The sequence below is a fragment of the Drechmeria coniospora genome, chromosome 01 (genome assembly GCF_001625195.1).
Source record: "Drechmeria coniospora strain ARSEF 6962 chromosome 01, whole genome shotgun sequence".
Lineage (NCBI taxonomy): Eukaryota > Fungi > Ascomycota > Sordariomycetes > Hypocreales > Ophiocordycipitaceae > Drechmeria > Drechmeria coniospora.
Window position 1 is genome coordinate 4,512,523 of NC_054389.1, and position 19,048 is coordinate 4,531,570.

The 19,048-nt window shown below is 58.3% G+C and overlaps 6 protein-coding genes and 1 non-coding gene across 7 annotated transcripts; 6 read left to right on the plus strand and 1 right to left on the minus strand.

The window, feature by feature from the left end:
• Positions 1-1,807: 1,807 nt before the first annotated feature.
• DCS_01097 (uncharacterized protein) lies at positions 1,808-3,230 on the plus strand (the record flags this gene model as incomplete). The annotated part of the gene is made up of 4 exons (XM_040798432.1): positions 1,808-1,813; positions 2,018-2,390; positions 2,470-2,962; positions 3,053-3,230. The coding sequence occupies 4 exons, from the start codon at positions 1,808-1,810 to the stop codon at positions 3,228-3,230; spliced, it is 1,050 nt and encodes a 349-aa protein (XP_040659315.1).
• Positions 3,231-6,632: 3,402 nt separating this feature from the next.
• Positions 6,633-9,245, plus strand: DCS_01098 (uncharacterized protein; the record flags this gene model as incomplete). The annotated part of the gene is made up of 1 exon (XM_040798433.1): positions 6,633-9,245. One exon carries the CDS (start codon positions 6,633-6,635, stop codon positions 9,243-9,245), a length of 2,613 nt encoding a protein of 870 aa, XP_040659316.1.
• Positions 9,246-10,210: 965 nt separating this feature from the next.
• DCS_t4 lies at positions 10,211-10,302 on the plus strand. Its single transcript has one exon. It is a non-coding gene; the product is annotated as a tRNA-Pro (tRNA).
• Positions 10,303-11,317: 1,015 nt separating this feature from the next.
• DCS_01099 (uncharacterized protein) lies at positions 11,318-11,887 on the plus strand (the record flags this gene model as incomplete). Its single annotated transcript, XM_040798434.1, has 1 exon — positions 11,318-11,887. The coding sequence occupies one exon, from the start codon at positions 11,318-11,320 to the stop codon at positions 11,885-11,887; it is 570 nt and encodes a 189-aa protein (XP_040659317.1).
• A 242-nt stretch (positions 11,888-12,129) lies between these two features.
• Positions 12,130-13,138, minus strand: DCS_01100 (uncharacterized protein; the record flags this gene model as incomplete). Its single annotated transcript, XM_040798435.1, has 2 exons — positions 12,130-13,023; positions 13,085-13,138. 2 exons carry the CDS (start codon positions 13,136-13,138, stop codon positions 12,130-12,132), a joined length of 948 nt encoding a protein of 315 aa, XP_040659318.1.
• A 2,202-nt stretch (positions 13,139-15,340) lies between these two features.
• On the plus strand, positions 15,341-16,681 carry DCS_01101 (s-adenosylmethionine synthetase; the record flags this gene model as incomplete). The annotated part of the gene is made up of 3 exons (XM_040798436.1): positions 15,341-15,403; positions 15,475-16,140; positions 16,220-16,681. The coding sequence occupies 3 exons, from the start codon at positions 15,341-15,343 to the stop codon at positions 16,679-16,681; spliced, it is 1,191 nt and encodes a 396-aa protein (XP_040659319.1).
• Positions 16,682-18,621: 1,940 nt separating this feature from the next.
• On the plus strand, positions 18,622-18,840 carry DCS_01102 (uncharacterized protein; the record flags this gene model as incomplete). The annotated part of the gene is made up of 1 exon (XM_040798437.1): positions 18,622-18,840. The coding sequence occupies one exon, from the start codon at positions 18,622-18,624 to the stop codon at positions 18,838-18,840; it is 219 nt and encodes a 72-aa protein (XP_040659320.1).
• Between the last annotated feature and the right edge of the window lie 208 nt (positions 18,841-19,048).

Consider the following 19,048-nt stretch of genomic DNA (forward strand, 5'->3'; position numbering starts at 1 on the left):
TCCATAAAGTCCATGTACTCCGTACGTGCAAGTACGAATCACGAGTATCGATATAGCATTGCTTTCTGGGGAGCGGGAATTCATGTGCCATGACGACAAGTACTGGTGGTACGAGGCCTGAAGATGTGAGTTGGTGCACGCCTACTGTACAGCACAACTAGTACACCTACTTACGTACAGGTACTGTGTCATGCAGTAACACACTAGGTATTAACCTTGCTTGAAGGTGCCCATGATGTACTACTGTATACGGAGTAACTAGTAGTCTATTCCCTAGTTGGTGCAAGTACGCCGTATATGCTCGCCAAAATGCTGCTGTACTAAGTACTTGAGTAGTTGTAAGTTTACTTGCATTTGTACTCGTAAGTAAGTACTGTACTTACAGTACACGGTACTCTGCACTTGATAATAATCCACCCAAACTGCGAGAGCAGGGGCGCGAAATTGGTCAATTCGCGACACGATTTTACTGCGGGAGCGACCGTGTTTGTGCGAGTCTCGGGGTGGGGCTCCACAAAAGACGTCTTATTGCATACATGTATTATACTTGTGGAAAGGTTACAAGTACAACGGCATGTACACCTACTCGTAGCAGGATACGCCACAGGAGAATCTGGAAATTCTCGTAAACGTACAGTACATAGTATTACGCCGTACACTGCTCCGTACATGCACATGCGCTTCACTGTACTGTGCCGTCATTGTATCGAGTGCACGTTGTTCAACGATAAGTACTATTCACGTTAGTGCCGGTGAAATCGCGTGGTATGAACTTGGTACACGTAGTTGTACTGGCATGAGCAAGTAATTACTGTAATTACTACAGGTACATGGCATGTACACTTTGCAGTGTGCAGTGTTTGTAAGTACATGCAGTTAGCTGCAAGTGTCCTGCAAGTAAGTACAGCCGCTCAGGGAGACAGGTACCTTCCTTGCTGGCTTCCCTGCCACCCGTCCTCAGTCACCAGTCACCAGTCACCAACCCGCCGCCGGATACCAGTCACCCGTTGAGGCTCCCAAACTTGTATTACAAGCACGTGTACTTGCATGTATTACTTTCTTATTTTCTTGGACTCCGTCGACCCTTGCTGATTGAATTTGCTCTTCGGCTGACGCTTGCCCCACCGACCTTCATTCTTGGCCCCGCCCGGCGCGTTTGGCCCCACACCCCCTAGCACTAGCCTCCTACTTGTACTTCCTGTCGGTACCCGGCACCTCGACGGCATGCGCAATTGCCTGCGCCGGCCGGGTATACTGTACAAGCACGCCGGCCAGACGGCGGTCACCCCGTACCTCGCTGCTCCTGGACGCCAATGCGAGGCACCCCTTCAGCCAACGCCGCTGGCGGGTCCAGGAACATCCAGGAACGACGACTCCAAGGATGCGCCAGTGGGGCTGCGCACATCGCCCGAACGTGTACTGTAATTACTGCAAGAAAATTTACTTCCATGCGCAACGATGGGCAAGTGTGCATGGGTGCGAGTGCAAGCATGGGTGCGAATGCAAGCATGGGTGCGAATGCAAGCATGGGTGCGAGCGCATGCATGCAAGCAATTCATACGGAGTGCATGTAAGTAAGTACTTAAGTACGGAGTACTGCAAGTACTTACTTGCTTGCTTACTCCGTACGTGTTTGGCAAAACACTCGAAGCTCGAGTAGGTTAGGAGAGCCAAAAGGTCTCAGGGGACGACCCCCGTAGTCGCGAGCGCTTACTGCTTACTCGCGCTTCGTTGGTCGTCGACGGGCTAGTGCTGGATGGAACTGGCACCTCTGACGGGGCACCTACTAGTAGCTAGTACGTCCGCCATGCCCGTCCGCCAGCCAATCAACCCGCCGACACGCGAGTTGCGTGCCTGTCGTTGCCGTTGCGGCAGCGCTCGATCCTACCCTGTCGACTGAGCGAGTACTTGATCCCTCATCATCCCTCTCGCCGCGAGTCGCCTTGCTCCTCTTTTCTCTTCACCTTCCTCTTCGCATGCTCAACATTTAGTCGTAACACCGTACCATTCCTTTCAGTCGCTCGCTACTCCACAGAGGCCACTCGCCGCCGACGCTCCTTGCCAACATCACCTCGTTCGCTACCTCGTCCGCCACTTGGCTCCTCTCCTAGCTCCTCTCCTCGCTCCCTCGTCAGCAGCATCGGCGAAAGACCCCAAGATGCGCTTCCAGCTTTCCCTCTCGGCCGTTCTGGCCCTCGCCGCCTCGGCCTTTGCCCAGACGGCCGACTTCGACCCCATCTACACGCCAAAGTCCAACGAGGTCATCCCCGCCGGCTCGCCCTACAGCATCACCTGGAGCGCCCCGGCCAAGTACGCCGCCGGCACCATCTCCATCCACCTGATCGGCGGTGCCACGCAAAACACCCAGGTCCCCATCATGGACATTGCCTGTAAGGAACCTCCGGGCCACTCCCGCGCGCCCCCCCCCGAGCCCCCAAAGCAATTCACGCTGACGCCCTGCCCCTCCAGCCGGCATCAAGAACTCGGACAACGGTTACACCTGGCTCGTCGACGCCACGCTCGGCAGCCAAGCCGTCTATGGTCTCGTCATCAAGCTCGAGAGCGACCCTAGCATCTTCCAGTACTCGATGCCCTTCCAGATCAAGGGCAACGGCGTCGTCACCACGGGCACCACGTCCCGCAGCTCCGCTTCCACGACGACGGACAGCACCACCACCGGCTCCGTCACGGCGACGACAACGCAGCATTCGACGACGTCGTACCCGACGACGCACGTAGGGTACAACTCGACGTCGATCGCGAAGCCCACGCACCCTTCCAACTCGACGACGCTGGCCACCAAGCCCGTCCGCACCTCGGGCGTGCGCATCACCAGCACCGCCGCCATGTACCCCACGGCCACGTCGACGACGCCGGCCAAGGTGCCCGCCAACGCCGCCTCGGTCGTCGGTGCCGGCTCCCTCGGCGTCGTTGCCGCTCTGGCCCTCGCCCTCGTGGCCATGTAAGGGGCTCCGTTGGGAGTGGAACAGGGTGCTTATTCTTCTTGCCTTTACGTGCTTGGTGAGACGACGTTGCCTCCACCACGGGCGAGTGCCGGACTTTTCTTCTTCACCGGCCACTCGGAGAGCTGGCGCATGGGTTGGCTGAGGACTTTATTGGACACATCCAAACTGTACACCTTGGACGAGGACGAAGCTCTTCTCTCGTCGCGGCTTCACGGGCTCATCATGATGCCGGTCGCCGCCGCGAACGGAGGGATCGCTGCCTAGACAACCCGGCCCGCATAATGCTACGCCAGCCTTTCTTACCACACCTCATGATGCTAGCCTTTCGACGCTTCTGTTCCCAGGCCAACCTCGTGCGTGAATGAATGTTGGGACGTTTCGGTGCATCCGATGGCGGGGCAACGCGGGTGAGCCCTGTAATGGGCGGCGGGTGGATAAAAAGCGGCTGGCAGTGCCAGCCGCCGCTAGGAAATAGCAACGAAGCGTTCACCGCAGGCTCGGTGGAATGAAAAAAATCATGTGGCGCGGGATTCGAAGGCCAACGCAGGACCATCAAAGTAAGACATCTGGTCTCAGATTCGTGGGCAGCACGGAGTACGTGGTGCGGTACGTGCAGGCACGTCCGCAAGCACGGCGTGCATTGACGGCCCCAGACTGGAGCATGTGCTTTTGCCGATAGATGCAGATTACATTTCAGAAGTAGTGGACGTAAGATTGTCCCTTTTTTTATTTTTAGTTTTGGAACAACCCGATTACGCGAGCCACCGAGCCAGCGAATTTTGCCCTTCACCGGGCCCTCGCCTGTGCGTCTGAACGACTTCGACTCGTAGTGCTAGTGTGCCACTGATGCGCCGACAGGTGTCGCCACTCGTTGATGAACACAATCCTAGCCAGCATCGACAAGCAACGAGGCCAAAAAAAAAAGGCACACTGCCAGACTATCTGTGCGAGTGTGCACTCACAAGAAACGGGTCCACGTCGATTGCCACCGTCCCACGACGTAGACGAGGCGGGCAACACTTGCTCTTCAACGTTGACGGTAGAAACGTCGTTCATGTGAGATGATGCAGGCTTGTGATAGGTAGGTCGATGGACAAGGTGACGAATGGGATGTGTCGTTCCCCTTGTTGGCTGGTGAGAAATCGGATGCTACGCTGCCTCTCGTTCACTGTCACCCTCAGGGTATCGCCCAGAGGCGGGCCTTTCCGGGGCCGGCAGAATCGGGTATGCAACACTCCGCATGCGAGTCGTTTCTACCTGTCCAGCAGCTAGCATTACTTGCTTGTACAGAATGGCTGGGAGATGAAATGCAGGTGTGCGTGTGTCGTGTACGGAGCATGTTCGTCCTGTACTCGCCATTAGTGTGCTTGCACAGGGGCAGAGTACTGTGCAGCAGTTCAAGTTTGGGTGCCAAGTACCGGAGAAACCCTCATGTAAGTTAGTACTAGGTACCTAGTAATTTCCGCGTAGGGCACAGTAATCCTACTGTACATGCACACTTCCTTGTACATGCAAGTAATACTCCGTACTCTGTAATTACTCCGTAGACATGTACGATAATATTCTTGGTCGTTCCAGCGTTCCTCGAAATGATGGCATTTCTAGCGGTCACCTACTATTCGTGTGTAGAGCCCCCCAAGCACACGCTCTGCTTTATGGACGGTAGCTGCGAGGTACATGATGGCAGCATCACGTCGTTTGCCGAGTTAGTAGGTGGTGTAATTGCAGGCATATAGTATGGTGTACTTACGCAAGTTGCACTACGTTTTGCACCATGTTCTTCTAGTACAGAACTGTACGTATGTACTTGCGGTAATAGCTGTTCGTGCTATGATACTAGGTACCTAAGCAGTACATGTACTGTACTCGTAGGTGTGCATGTGCGTCCCTGCTTACCTAGAATCTAGTACTTACCTAGTACCTACTGTACTTATTAGTAGGTAGGCGTTCACTTAGCTGTACTTATTCACCTACTAGGTAGGTAAGTACTGTGGTCGTAATGCGCAGGGGCAACGACGGGTCGCAAGTATTACTATTACTAACCTTACTATGGGCATGTATTGCTGTTGGCAGCATCGCGAGATAGCAGGTACTTGCATGTGGAAGGGAGTGCTTGTACTCCGTACTTGGGTACTAGGTAGTAATAGAACATGCCGTAACTTTAATACTTGTCCATGCATGCAAGCCTCGTAGCAGGAGAGGCTATTCGTTGTAGCCGAGGTGCACATGTACAGTACTCTTGCCACACTCCCAACGCCATCAATGAGGTGACTGGTATTATACCTCGTGCACTGGGCAAGTGACCGTCATGGCGCCGACGCACAGTCCCGAACGCGAATTCATCGAGGTCCCCTGGACCACCGACCTCTGCCTGTTGGGTGCCTGCTGTTCTACTCCGTGCAGAGGTAGTGCAAGGCATAGTACAAGTACAGCACTGTGTACTTACTAAGTAGGTAGGTACTCTGTACATGTAATTGGAATAATAGTTGTACTTGAGAACTAGGCGGTTGTAGGTGTACGGAGTACTCCGTGCTGGACCGTAGTTGGAAGTACTAGGCACCTAGTAGTTGTAAATACGAAGAACTGAGAACAGGGTACCCCGTACTGCGTGAACCTACTAGGGCCTACCGTCCTACCCGTAGGTACCTAGTACCTATTGATAGTGCCTATCTGGTACCTGTGAACACGAACCAACGCACTCCGTACTGCATGGTACCCCACTTCGAAGCACTGTATCTCGTACTGTTCTCTGGTACTACTTACGTACTAGGCTAGCACTCAAACACTAGGGCGCCTAACCTCGACTCGCGGGAACCATCCGCCATTACTTGCAGCACCAAGTGCGTAGTACTGCACCTGTTCGGTCGTGTAACAGGTAGCGTTCCGGACTACGAGCTCGCCTGTTGCTCCGTTCCCGCAGACTGATACCGAGTCTTGGATAACGATCACTACGGAATACCAGTGCCTAGGTAGTATGTGCCTACTAGGTATACCTGTTCTCCGTGCCTGGTACTGCTCGAGTGCTGCAGGCACGCCCAACACCTGCCCTGTGCTCCCCCGCCAGCGTCCGCCGCAGCCGCCGAAGCAGGTCTCCCCTCTCCAACGCCGATTGAGTTCACCCCCCCCCTGACTCGTGCTCGACCCCCAACCCGATCCCGTTCGTCCCAACTCCTCTTGCTGCTTGCACCCTGCGACGTCGTGACCGGCTCGACTTGGAGCGCTCGCGCCCGCGACACCTCGACACACCATCATCGACTATTCCCCTTCCCCCGACTCTTCCTCCTCCAGCCTCTTTTCTCCTTTCCCCCGACCACGCACCATGAGCGACGGCGACGTCACCTGCTCCCACCATCGTCGCTGACAGATTCCACCGCCACCATCACCACGACGGCAACGAACCGCTCACGGACCCCTCGCATCGATTGGATCGCCGCCACCCATCGACGCAAGCTTCGATCCCTCTGCCGCCACCGTCAACGCGGCCGACCGGCCCGAACGACCCTTCCCCACTGCCCGCATCCTCCTCGTGCGGTGGTGAGCACCTAGGAGTGAGGAGCTGGCGGCGCAGCAAAGGCTACGCACCCGACATCGTCCCGTCATCGGCTGGGCCGGACTGCACGCCTCGCAAACAGCTCGTCGGTCGTCAAGTTCCCTGCCTCGGCAACCATGGCGACGCAAGCCGCCTTCTTCAACGTCTTCCGGACCGCCAGCCGAGACAGCCCTAGCCCTTCCGTCTCGTCCCAACGACAGGCCCCCTCGCCGACGCTGACGAATCCCGACATGATCCTCCCCGATTACGTCGCCCCGGCGCCTGTCGACAAGAGCGCGCCATCGCCGCTGCCGCCATCGCCGCTTCAGCACGCTCCGACCAATCTCGCCGACCATCACTCTTACTCGCGGCAAGCGTACAGTCCCGACCTGCCGGGCCCTTCGACGCCCATCATCTACGGCAACGGCACGATGCTTTCCGACATTGGCGAGGTGACCGAGGCCGAGAGCATCGTCGGGAGTCCTCTCCGACACCAATTTTCCCGCTCGCCCAGCGATGGCACCCCGCTACGATCATCGCCCACCATGGGCACCAGAGCCCTGAAGAAACGGACGGTGGTGAGCCGCGCCCGCAGGCTGTCGCTCGAGTCGCTCGAGTCGACGAGCACTGTTCACGACTCTGAACGAGCGGCCGGCTTTGCCGACTTTGACGACTCCGTCAGCGTCGACGACAGCAACTTCCAGGGCGACGACGAGGAGAGCCTGGCCTCTTCGTTTGTCGACGACACACCCATCATGCCCGCCGACGCCGCCGACGCTTTGGCCGTGGCCGGGCCCGGCCAGGGTCTCGCAGCCCATAGGCTGTCGACGAGCTCCATCAGCAAGCGAGCGGAGCAGATTCTTGCCAACGCGAAGCGACGCCTAGACGTATGCCCAAAACTCTCCCCCCCCCCCCCCCCTTCTCCCCGTCGCTTTCGAGCTCCGCTGACCCATCACGACCATCGCCAGAGCATGGAGGGAAACCTCAACCGGGCGAGAGGATTTAGCTACTCTCCCACCTCGGACCTCTCCACGCCGTCCCCGGCGGGGCGTCGAGCCACCATCGGCCGCGAATACGGCTACGCGCCGATGGCTTCGACGAACCACGCGCGCATCGCTAGCGATACCGGGTTGCCGGAGGAATATCGGGCGACTGGGAATCGCCAGCGCTCCGCCAGCGCACTTGGCGCCGCCGGTGGCTATCGCCAAACCCGTGCCGAAGCGGCAGGCGTCGACGGCTCCGGCGGCAAGCTCCCACATTTGCTCGGCGTGCCGCACCGCCCGGCGGACACGACGCTTGCGCCTCTGAGCGAGGATGGCGACGGTCTCGACCCTTCCCCATCGGACGAGGGGGCCCACGTCGTGGCTCGCTCCGCATCGGTCGTGCAGGTGCGCGACCTGCAAGACCATCTGCAGGGCCTCCGGGGCAAAATATCGAGCCTCAAGGAGCAAGCGCGGGTGGATAGCATGAAACGGCGCAGCCTGCGGAGCATGCGAGTGCCCAGTCCCTTTACGCACGCCGCGTGGGACGGCGGCTCAAAGGAGCGTCGCGCATCTCCGAGCGCCGATGAAGGCAGTCCAATGACGGCATCTCCGCGGACGAGCACCGTGCCCATGGTCGAGATGAACGGCGGCTTCGAGGACGTGCAGGGTCACGATGGAGCCTACGTCGACGAAGGCGACGACGACGACGACGACGACGAAAAATCCGTCGTTGGCGGATTCTACGAAGCCCGTGAAACGCAACCGAATACCGCCCCCGACGAGCCGGGCTTGCCACGGGTGGAGGCCGCGGTCGCCGCGGATGACGCATACGCACGAGACGACGCGACGACCGGGTACGACGATGACGAACTCGCCGTCGACAGCTTCAGCGACAGCGGCGATTCGCTCTATCACGACACGATGCAGCATCCCATCTCCCACGAGGATCGAGAAGACGCCTTCGACTACGAACACTTCTTTCTTCACTCCGCCATGGGCACCATTCGCCAGCAAGACGAGGACGCCGGAAGCGGCTCCGACAGCGACGAGTCGGATGGCTCGGCCGACACGACGCGTGCAGCACCCATGACGAGCCACGTCAGGAGGCCAAGCGTCGATACGTTTGTCACCGTCGACTCGTTCGCGACGGCCGTCGAAGGTCGAACGAGCCCCGGCTCGACGGTGTCGCCGGGGCGAGACGAAGACGGGTTTGCCACCCCGAGCCAGGATTGGGGCGCCGTCGGGGTCCGGGAGCGAGCTTCCCTTGGCGGACGGTCCGGCAGCGGCAGCAGCGGCGAGGAAAGCGCTCGGCTGCGAGGCGACAGGCCGCGTCAAAACTCGGTGCTGTACCGACCCGTCAGCGCCAACACCGTCTCGGCCCTCCACCGGCCGTCGGTGTCGTCGTTTGAGTCGACGGGGACGAACAGGAGCTTCCCTCTGGTGAACAGGACGAGGCTGAACGCCGGCATGCTGACGCCCGGCGGCTCGCCCGAACAGGACCTTAAGACCCTGTCGGGCACCCTCTCGACGGAAACGGCGAGCATCCTCTCGCGAGACAGCATCCACCGGGAGCGACAACACTCGCCTGCGATCCAGACGCTCTCGAGCGAGGATCGGAAGATTGTGGAGCGAGTGGTGGCGAGCCTCGGGAAGTGCGTCTTGGGCCTGGCCGAGGGCGCGCGGAACGACGCGGCTGCCCAGGACGAGTTTAGACGGCGCATAGACGCCGCCAGAAAGGCTCTCGAGGGCGAATATGACTACGCATGATGCACGGCGCGTTTTCGGTTTGCCATGGGTTGTGAAGAGGTCCGGGCGAGCATAGACATGCGCCTTTTCTTCACGCAGCAGGGTCGTACAACGAAGGGACGAACGGATGGACGGTGGATGGATGGATGGATGGATGGATGGACCGGCCGAGCCCGAGCTGGAGAGCGTGTTTCATCCGTGGCCATCATTATTATCTATGATACCCTCCTGGCAAACACGGCTGGATTTTTTTTGTTCACGTACATGTACCTACACCACACCGGTACAGGCGACGCTTGCACAATGCCTATGCACACAACGATGATATCAAGAGACACTCATTTCGTGACCCTGGTATGATGATGAACGACGGCAAACGTAATGGCACCTGAATTCGATGAGCAATCGTTAAACTTGGTACCAGTACGGTGTCAAGATTTGGGCACTTGCTGCGAGGTTACAGCGTGATGACGCGCTTGCAATGCAAATATCGACGCTGCCGTGCTTGTAGCACTCACTGTCTTGTGAGGTCTGGGGCACTTGCTGCGAGTTTACAGCGCGATGGTGCGCTCGTAATGCAAATATCGACGCTGCTGTGCCTGTAGCACTCACTGCCTTGTGAGGTCTGGTGGTCTAGTGGCATGATTCTCGGCTAAAGATTTGGGCACTTGCTACGAGTTTACAGTGCGATGGTGCGCTTCTAATGCAAATATCGACGCTGCCGTGCTTGTAGCACTCATTGCCATGCGAGGTCTGGTGGTCTAGTGGCATGATTCTCGCTCAAAGACACTCATTTTATGGCCCAGTATGATGATAAACGACGGCAAACGTGATGGCACCCGAATTCGATGAGCAATCGTCAAACTTGGTACCAGTACGGAGTACGGAGTGAAGACTTGGGCCCTTGCTGCGAGTTTACAGCGCGATGATGCGCTTGTAATGCAAATATCGACGCTGCCGTGCTTGTAGCACTCATTGCCTTCTGAGGTCTGGTGGTCTAGTGGTATGATTCTCGCTTAGGGAAAACCCTATGTTATAAGCTTGCGAGAGGTCCCGGGTTCAATCCCCGGCCAGACCCTGCTTTTTGTTGGTTCCTGGTATTGGGAGCAGAGTATGGACGGCAGGCTGTTTTTTTGTGCATCGAGGTTGGATCGCGAACTCGCTGCTTGTGTGGAGCAACATGCACTTAATTAAGTACATGTTTGTACCTGCTGGCATGCACCTACAGTTCGTTGTACATGTACTGTACATGTGCTCCGTACTTACTGTAAGTTAGCACGGAGGACGGAGTCAGTAATACACTAAAAGTACTACAGTATATTCAGTACGGAGCACATGTACATGAAATAAGTACCTGTAAGCACGTGTAAAAATTTTGTGCGCTTCTTGTTCGTGATGACCTGGTGCTAGTAAGTACAGAGTAATTACTACGGAGTACTTGTCAAGTACTTAATTTTGCACCAACACTACTGCACAAGTACAGTACACATACAGTACAACTAGTTGCCTGTACCAAAGTGCTCCATACAGTAAGTACCAAAAGGCTCAGAATGCGTTTGTACTGTACGAGTATTCGAGTATTAATTACTTGGACGTGTTCTCAAGTACTAGGTAGGTACGTAGGACACCTATAAGTACGTATCCCGTACGGAGTAATACTCCGTACAAGTAATACTTTGTTGTATTCCGTACTTACTTACTGTACAGTATACCAAGTACGGTATTACTAGACTTAGTACGCTGTACTCCCTCCTTGCAGCCTATATTACAACCACTAATTATCTCAGTTGAGGGATAAGCTCTCTCCGGGTGACCTGTACTTGCACTGTACAGTAATACTGTACGCGCACAGCCTGCCCGCCCGTCCATCAATGAATGCATTGTACCATTGTACTCCGTGCGAACCTGGAAGCAAAGTCAGCAGATCGGCGGCACGCGCCTCCTCTTGAACCTCACCTCACGCTACTCTCTACCCGTTTGCACCCATCCATCACAACGCAGCGCGGGATAAATCAACAAGCCAAGTGGAAGCATCCGTCGAAACCGCTACCGGCCCTGCACCTCTCGCACAATCGTGCCCGGATACGCACGCCATGTCGCACAAGCAACCGCTCGGCTCTCCGCCGCCGCAAGACACGTCGGCGGTGGCACGGCTGCTCGCCGAGTTGCTTCCACCGGACCTCGCGACGTCGGTCCGACGGCACGTGCTGGATCCCTCGTCGCCTCTGCGGACGGGCGCGCGGCAGGCGGGCGAGCAAGCTCAGGCTCTGCTCGCCGGCCTCATGCCGCACGTCGCACCCGTCGGCGACTGGGCCCTTCGTGTCATCGCCGACAACCAGGGCATCGCGGGGCTCGCCTTGCTGCTGGCCGTCCTGACCGTCGTCGTCGTCGTCATGAACTGGCTGCGAAGGCTCGTCGTCTGGTGGACCCGTCTCGCCCTGCGGCTGGTCTTTTGGTCCGTCGTCGTCGCCGTCGCCGCCTGGGTCTGGAACAGGGGCGTCGTGGAGAGCCTCGAGGATGCGCTCGACGTCGGCGGCCGCGTCGTCGGCTACGCCGCCGTCCTCAAGGACGTCTGGCTCGCCGAGTACCACCGATACGAAAGCCAGCAGAACAGCGGATACGGGGGCGCGAGCGCGTCCACGCGCGGGCGGGCTGCGCGCTAGCCTGGGCCTGCCGGCACACGACACGACGGCCCGACGGCCCGGGACCGACGACGGCCGGCCGCGCGCTCTCCCGCGTTGGTCGTGAGGAGACGGGCCGGGATGAAACGTTTATTCGACGAAAATCATGCTACGAGAGAGAAAAGAACGCAGGTCTGATCCTCGGATCGGACGCCGACCCCAACGCCGCCGCTAGGCAATATGCAGAATCCACGCGTGTGGCACCAAGCCCCGACAGCTGCGCATCATTCGTGACCGTCCTGGTCCTGGTCCTGGTCCTCATCCTCGTCGTCGTTGGGCTCCTTGGGGTCCTGCGCCTCGTGGTACTGGATGCAGTCGTCGATGTGGCTCAGGATGGCCGCCACGCTGTCCTCGTTTGTCACGTCGAGCTTCAGGTAGTTGACCATGCTGAAGCTCTCGATGAGGCCGGCGACGGCCCGGTTCAGTCGCCGGAAGCTCGCGCCCTTCATGATCTGGGCCTTTTCGTCGGGCCGCTTCGACTCGTCGTCGTCGTCGCCGTCGTCGTCGTCATCGCCGCCGCCGCCTTCCCTCAAGCGCCTGCTCCGCTCGACTGGATCGTCATCGATCAAGCCGACGTCGGGCGTCAGGAACCTCTTGAGGTCCTTCTTCTTCACCTGCCCCTTGACCAGGTCCATCTTGGACAGCACGTTGATGTGCGGCACCTCGAGCATGAGCATGGCGCTCATGGCGCTGAGCGTGCCGGCGAAGAACTTGGCGCGGTCGACGACAAAGGTGGCCTCGAGCAGGTAGACGGCGGCCATGTGGATGTCGAGGGAGCCGGGTTGGCAGAGATACTTCATGAGCGTCGGCAGGATGGGAATGTGGGTGTAGAGCTCGATCTGACCGGGCATGTCGATGATAATGAGATATTCTTCCGTCAAGCTGTCGAGCGCCTCGGTGAGCCAGTCGAGATTCTGCATGAGGAACTCGAAGCAGTAGATGAGGCCGCCGTTGGGCCCGAGGCCGACCTCCTCCATGGCATCGTGCAGGGAGATGAGTTCCTTGATGTCGAGGTCGGGCGTGTGCTCAAACGACTCGGCGGCGGGGTCGAGGTTGACGTAAAAGGCGGACCGACGGTTGAGCTGCAGGTGGGTGATGAGGGCGGCGCAAAAGGTGGACTGCAGGCAGACGGCTGGTTAGAGAGGTGCGTTGCGACGGCTATCGGGTCGGACGGAGGACGCGTGCCTTGCCTGCGCCGGCCGGGCCCATGATCATGGCGCCAAACTTGCTCATGGCGACGACGAGAGGATGGATGGCCCGATTGGTTCGCCGCCGTCCATTCAGACTCGATTTCAAAGTAGAGCCGCGTTGGGCCGTCGATGGAAAAGGCGGAAGCAAAAGTCGAGCCGCAGCCTACGATGTTGTTGCGCCGAACGTTGCTTTGCTTTGTGAGGTTGGTTTTGCTCTGCGTGCAAGAGTTGCTCCGAGGCGCGGGGCATCAACGTTTGGCTGAGTACTCTGGAAGGATACAAGGGGTCTCATTGGACAATGGGCGGAGGGGGGGGGGGGCAAAGTACATACAACTACTTACTTGCAAGCAATACAGTAATACATGTAATTTAGTGCTCCGTGCTCCGTACTCTGTATAAACTACTTAAATAAGTACATGTATTTAAATAGTGTGCACGACACATTACGGAGTACGGAGTACTTAAGTACTTACATTACATGTAGAAGCGAATGGGAACACTTGGTACATGTTGTACTTACAGTAGTTAAGCAGAAGCAATCGTGTACACCTACTTACGCATGTACAGTTAGTACATGTCACACGTAGACACCTTCTTGTGCATGCCCACCTGAATGCAAGTGTAGGTGTACACAAGTAAGTACTCTTAAGTACACACACAAGTACGCCGTGGTGCAACTCGAACGGGTTTATTCCGTAATAAATGTGCTTTCATGTACGGAGTACTCCGTACCAGTACTGCTCGTCCCTTCTACCCTGCAAGTATACTCGCCTGCACATCCAAGTGCACTCCAATTCTGCGAGGAAGTGCATGTACAAGTACACCTACGTGCAAGTACTTACTTACATGTAGTATTGGTGTGTACTGTGCAAGTACTCCGTAGTGATGGCTGTAATACAGTACTTCCTGTATACTTACTTACTCCGTATTACCTTTTCGTCCTCGTATGGCAATACTCCGTGCGGATGGCACCATACTACAGTATTGCTGAGGGTGTACTTACAAAGTACAAGTACAAGTGCTGTACACTTGTTCTCGTCCTCCGTACGGGTCCATCCACTGTACCGTAGGTACTTGGGTGTAAACGAACAGTGGAGGCGCTAAACGCAAACCCACTTATTAGGGCCTTTGCTGGCACGCTGATCACAGACTACCTGAGGTATTATATTATCATCAGAGTTGAGCGATACGTGTACTCTCCTAGGGGTCTGCCGCTAGTTCGAGGAGTAGGTTGGAACCTGGACTGGACGGTACCTGCCAGTGGCTGTCAGCTACCGCATCTTGGTTAGTACCGACCCGGTGCTTTAGCAGGCCGTGGCACGATGCGTCGAGGGACGGGATGGCGCGAAGGGGGGGGGGCGAGGCCAGGCACGACGACAAGAGGACAATTTGGCCTCTGGGATTCCGAGGACGCGACGCGACGAAAAGGGGACGCACAGTTGTCTGACATGCTTGTGCACATACTTACATTTCGTCTGGTGGTTGGTTCGCTTCGCGGGCCGGCGGCGGCTTACCATGCGAGTAAGGCGAGTATGGAGTGCTTGCAGGTATCTGCTGTCCTTGCGCCTTCGGTTGCCGATGGCGCAATTTCGCTGGAGGTTGGTTTGGTTTCCCTTGCTGCCCCTCCTCCCATCCCTCCTCCTCTCATCCCTCCTCCTCCCCCCCCCTTACCCTTTCGCCCTTGCCTTGACCGGCCCTTGGTTGGCCCTTGGCTGGGGCGAGACAGTAATAATTCTCACGGCGTGGTAGCCGGGACTATGCGGTACATGCTCGGCACCGAGAGTTTGGTGGCAGCGTAGGTGCCTCCCCAAGTACAACGGTATCAGACCTTTCACCCTTTTGCTGGCCCATTTTTTCTCCCTCGGCCCCTCGCATCCCTCCACCGGCTCGGTTTAAATCGCACCTCCGCCCATTTCTCACTTTCGACCTTGCATCCATCCATCCCGTCCATACTCTCATCACCACCTCTCCCCCATCTCTCCCCTCTCCGGTCTTCGTTGAGCCCTCAATCCCCCCGCCCTACCGTGCGTAATCTCTTATGCTCCCGTGGTTCGTGCACGTCCCATCCTCGACGACGAAGCCCACGCCGTCGGCCAACACGAGCTTGTTGAGCTGACAAAAGGTTCGCAGACATTCGTCAACTGGACACATCGCCGGCCATTTTCTTAGACCTTCGTCCGCCCCTCGACGATAATCCCTCCTTCTCGCGCCACGACACTCCCCAGCCCTCCCCCCAACAGGCATCATGACCACCAACAGCATCAACGGCGTCAATGGCGCGAAGCCCCAGGGCACCTTCCTCTTCACCGTAGGCATCCCCTCTCCCCGGCACGCTCTCGGTGGCGGCTTTATTCTGACGAGCGTCGTCGTCCGTCGTAGTCCGAGTCCGTCGGTGAGGGCCACCCCGACAAGATCGCCGATCAGGTCTCGGATGCCATCCTCGACGCCTGCCTGGCCGAGGATCCCCTCTCCAAGGTCGCCTGCGAGACGGCGACCAAGACGGGCATGATCATGGTCTTTGGCGAGATCACGACCAAGGCCAAGCTCGACTACCAGAAGATTGTCCGCGACGCCATCAAGGACATTGGCTACGACGACTCGGCCAAGGGCTTCGACTACAAGACGTGCAACCTGCTCGTCGCCATCGAGCAGCAGTCCCCCGACATCGCCCAGGGCCTGCACTACGAGGAGGCGCTCGAGAGGCTCGGCGCCGGCGACCAGGGCATCATGTTCGGCTACGCCACGGACGAGACGCCCGAGCTCTTCCCCCTCACGCTCCTCTTCGCCCACAAGCTCAACGCGGCCATGTCGGCGGCCCGCCGGGACGGCTCCCTGCCCTGGCTGCGTCCGGACACGAAGACGCAGGTGACGATCGAGTACAAGCACGACAACGGCGCCGTCGTGCCCCTGCGCGTCGACACGGTGGTGGTGTCGGCCCAGCACTCGCCCGACATCACGACGGAGGAGCTGCGGAAGCAAATCAAGGAGAAGATCATCCAAAAGGTCATCCCCGCCAAGTACCTCGACGACCGGACCATCTACCACGTAAGTGCCGCACAGGGAAGGAGGGTTAGGAACCCCGTTTGGACCCCCCGACGGCTGCTGACGCGACTCGACCCGACAGATCCAGCCCTCTGGCCTCTTCATCATCGGCGGCCCCCAGGGCGACGCCGGCCTCACGGGTCGCAAGATCATCGTTGACACGTACGGCGGCTGGGGTGCCCACGGTGGCGGTGCCTTTTCGGGCAAGGACTTTTCCAAGGTTGACCGGTCGGCGGCCTACGTCGCTCGGTGGATCGCCAAGTCGCTCGTGGCGGCCGGTCTCGCCCGCCGGGCGCTCGTGCAGCTCTCGTATGCCATCGGCGTCGCCGAGCCGCTGTCCATCTTTGTCGAGACGTACGGCACCTCGTCCAAGTCGTCGGACGAGCTGGTCAAGATTGTGCGCAACAACTTTGACCTGCGGCCCGGCGTCATCGTCCGGGCCCTCAACCTCGACCGGCCCATCTACCTGCAGACGGCCAAGAACGGCCACTTTGGCACGAACCAGTCCTTCAGCTGGGAGCAGGCCAAGAAGCTCCAGTTCTAAAGACGCTCGACGCGTCGCGGCTCGAGAGGATTCAACAAACTCTCGGCAGGCCACGTGCATGATGATGTTTTATGGTCTACTTTTTTAGCACTTTCCGGCGGCGTACGGTTCTCAACGAAACCATGATCGATCACCCTCATCTGGGAACGGCGGCACAAGCGGTTTCCGGCACGGCTCTCTTTTTTTTTGGTACGCTCATTTTTATTCTTCGCAATTTTTTCTTGCGTGACAGATGCTCGATGTTTATCGGCACGGATGGAGTGGAGGCGTCTTTCAACAAAGACCGAGACTTTGGGTTGGGTCAGGCCCGCGTTTGTCTGCGTGGCGAAGCACAAAAGCCGTCGCAAGATACCCCCTCGGACGAGGGGACACTGTTTGAGAAGCGTGCTTACCGGCGTTTTGCGGGAAAAGAGAAGAACTTCAACACCTTTTTGTTTTCCCCCATGCTTCCCCGACCATGATGGGGCCAAGTCCGGTCGGCGGTCGTCGGTCGGCGGTCGGGAGGAGTCGCAAGGACGCCGATGCGGCCGGGGGACCCTCGGCTAGGACGGAGGATGTGGTGGTGGTGAGAGTCACCGGGGCGCATGGCAATGCTGTGCGATCAAAGCGGAGCGCTGCATCGGTGTAGGTAGCCAACAATCAACTACACGATCAGACTGGACGACTCTTGGGCATCCGTAAAGGGCGTAACGGGCATGCCGTAGGTCGTTGGGTGGCGGCGACACGAGCGAGGTGGCCGGCCGCCACGACGCAAGGGGTCAAGACGGCGTCTTGCTCATGAGTCGAGCGTGTTGCCGACGATGATGTTTTGCTTCTCGAGCCGGATACGAAACGGACGACGGGCACGGGACTGATTCCCCGTTGGTTTGTCGGGAGGGAGCAAGAGGCCTGCCGTTGGCCAGGTGTGTTGATGAGTACGCAAGGTCGCGAGTGCGTCGGCTCGACCCTGGATGAGCATGTGAGCTGAAGGAGTGAGCGCTTTCGTCGGCTGGAACGAGCGAGAGCGCGAGCGAGCGAGTGAGAGAGGAGGGGGTAAGCGTCAAGATGCAGGTGCACGTGCCGGTGCATGTCTAGGCGTGCTTCCAGGTGAAGTCTAGGTGTACGTCTCGGCGGACATCTAGGTGTGCCCAAGTCCAGGTGTAGGTGCCGGTGCAATCCCAGGTGCGAGTATGCGGCGAGTGAGGGGAGTGTCCTTGGAAAGTGAGCGGCGACCTCCCGTCGGTCGAAGCAATCGCGGGGCGGGCATGGGTTGGCCGTTTCCACGGGCCGTGGCTCGGCAGGCGACTCGACCAACAGAATGCCTCGTTCCGATGGACACGTTGCTCGGAGGCTGAGACTGCGTGCGTGCGTGCGTGCGTGTTGGTCACGGGCGAATTGCATGCCAGACACCATTCATCCGTCCATTCATCTGGCCATGGCCGAATCCATCATTTATCTTTGTGGTCCCGAAGCCTTGGGCCGGCCGGGGTGCGTCGACTCTGGGCATCCGAGTGAGCAGGCACTCCGGAGGGCGGCGACTCTGGGCGTCCGAGTAAGCAGGCACTCCGGAGAGCGCCTCTTCGGGGACGTGAAGGGATCGGGGACGTCGGATCGGGGACTCGAGGCAGCCAGATGGCGCATCATGCTTGGGTTGGTCGTATTGGCGGTCAAGTGCCATATCAGATCCATGTGTGGCTGCCGATATGCCGCCCAACCTCGACGGCAATGCCCACAAGCATGTGGATGAGACTCCCCCCGTCCCCCCTGCCGAGTCTATTACCGAGTCAATTGCAGAGTCTATTACCGAGCAATGAGCACCGTTTCGGATCCCGTCGAGACACTGTGAGCGACAGCCGTGAGCGCAACGGGGCCGCAGAGGGGCATCAGCCACCAACAGTGTTGGTGACGTTGGTGTTGGTGTTGGTGTTGGTGCTGGTGTTGGTGTTGGTGAGGTGCCGGTGATGCGAGTCGCCTTTGTGCTGCCAGCGAGAGAAGCTTCTCAGTATCAAGAGCGGAATCAGGGCCATGCTACGCCCACAGATGTCGGTACATACACCGACGATGCCCGCTGCGGCCACACGCAGACGCAGACGCGGACGCGGAATCATGCAGGTGGCCAAGACTCCCCATACGCCCATTGTTCCGCCATCGCCGGCTCCACGGGCGTGTCTCCAGCATGACGAAAGGAGGCGTAGATGCAAGCCGCATGCGCATGTCTTGTTGGTCAACGGCACGAAGAATGGTCGCCGACGACAATGACCGTCCCCTTTCTTTTGCATTTTTCCCCTCTTCGGCACGGGTGGGGAGAGTAGGCACGTCCCGTGGATTGTGCCGTCTGCGTCCGCGCAGGGGGAGGCTGCGACTGGTCTCGTCTGGCGTTCTGATGAC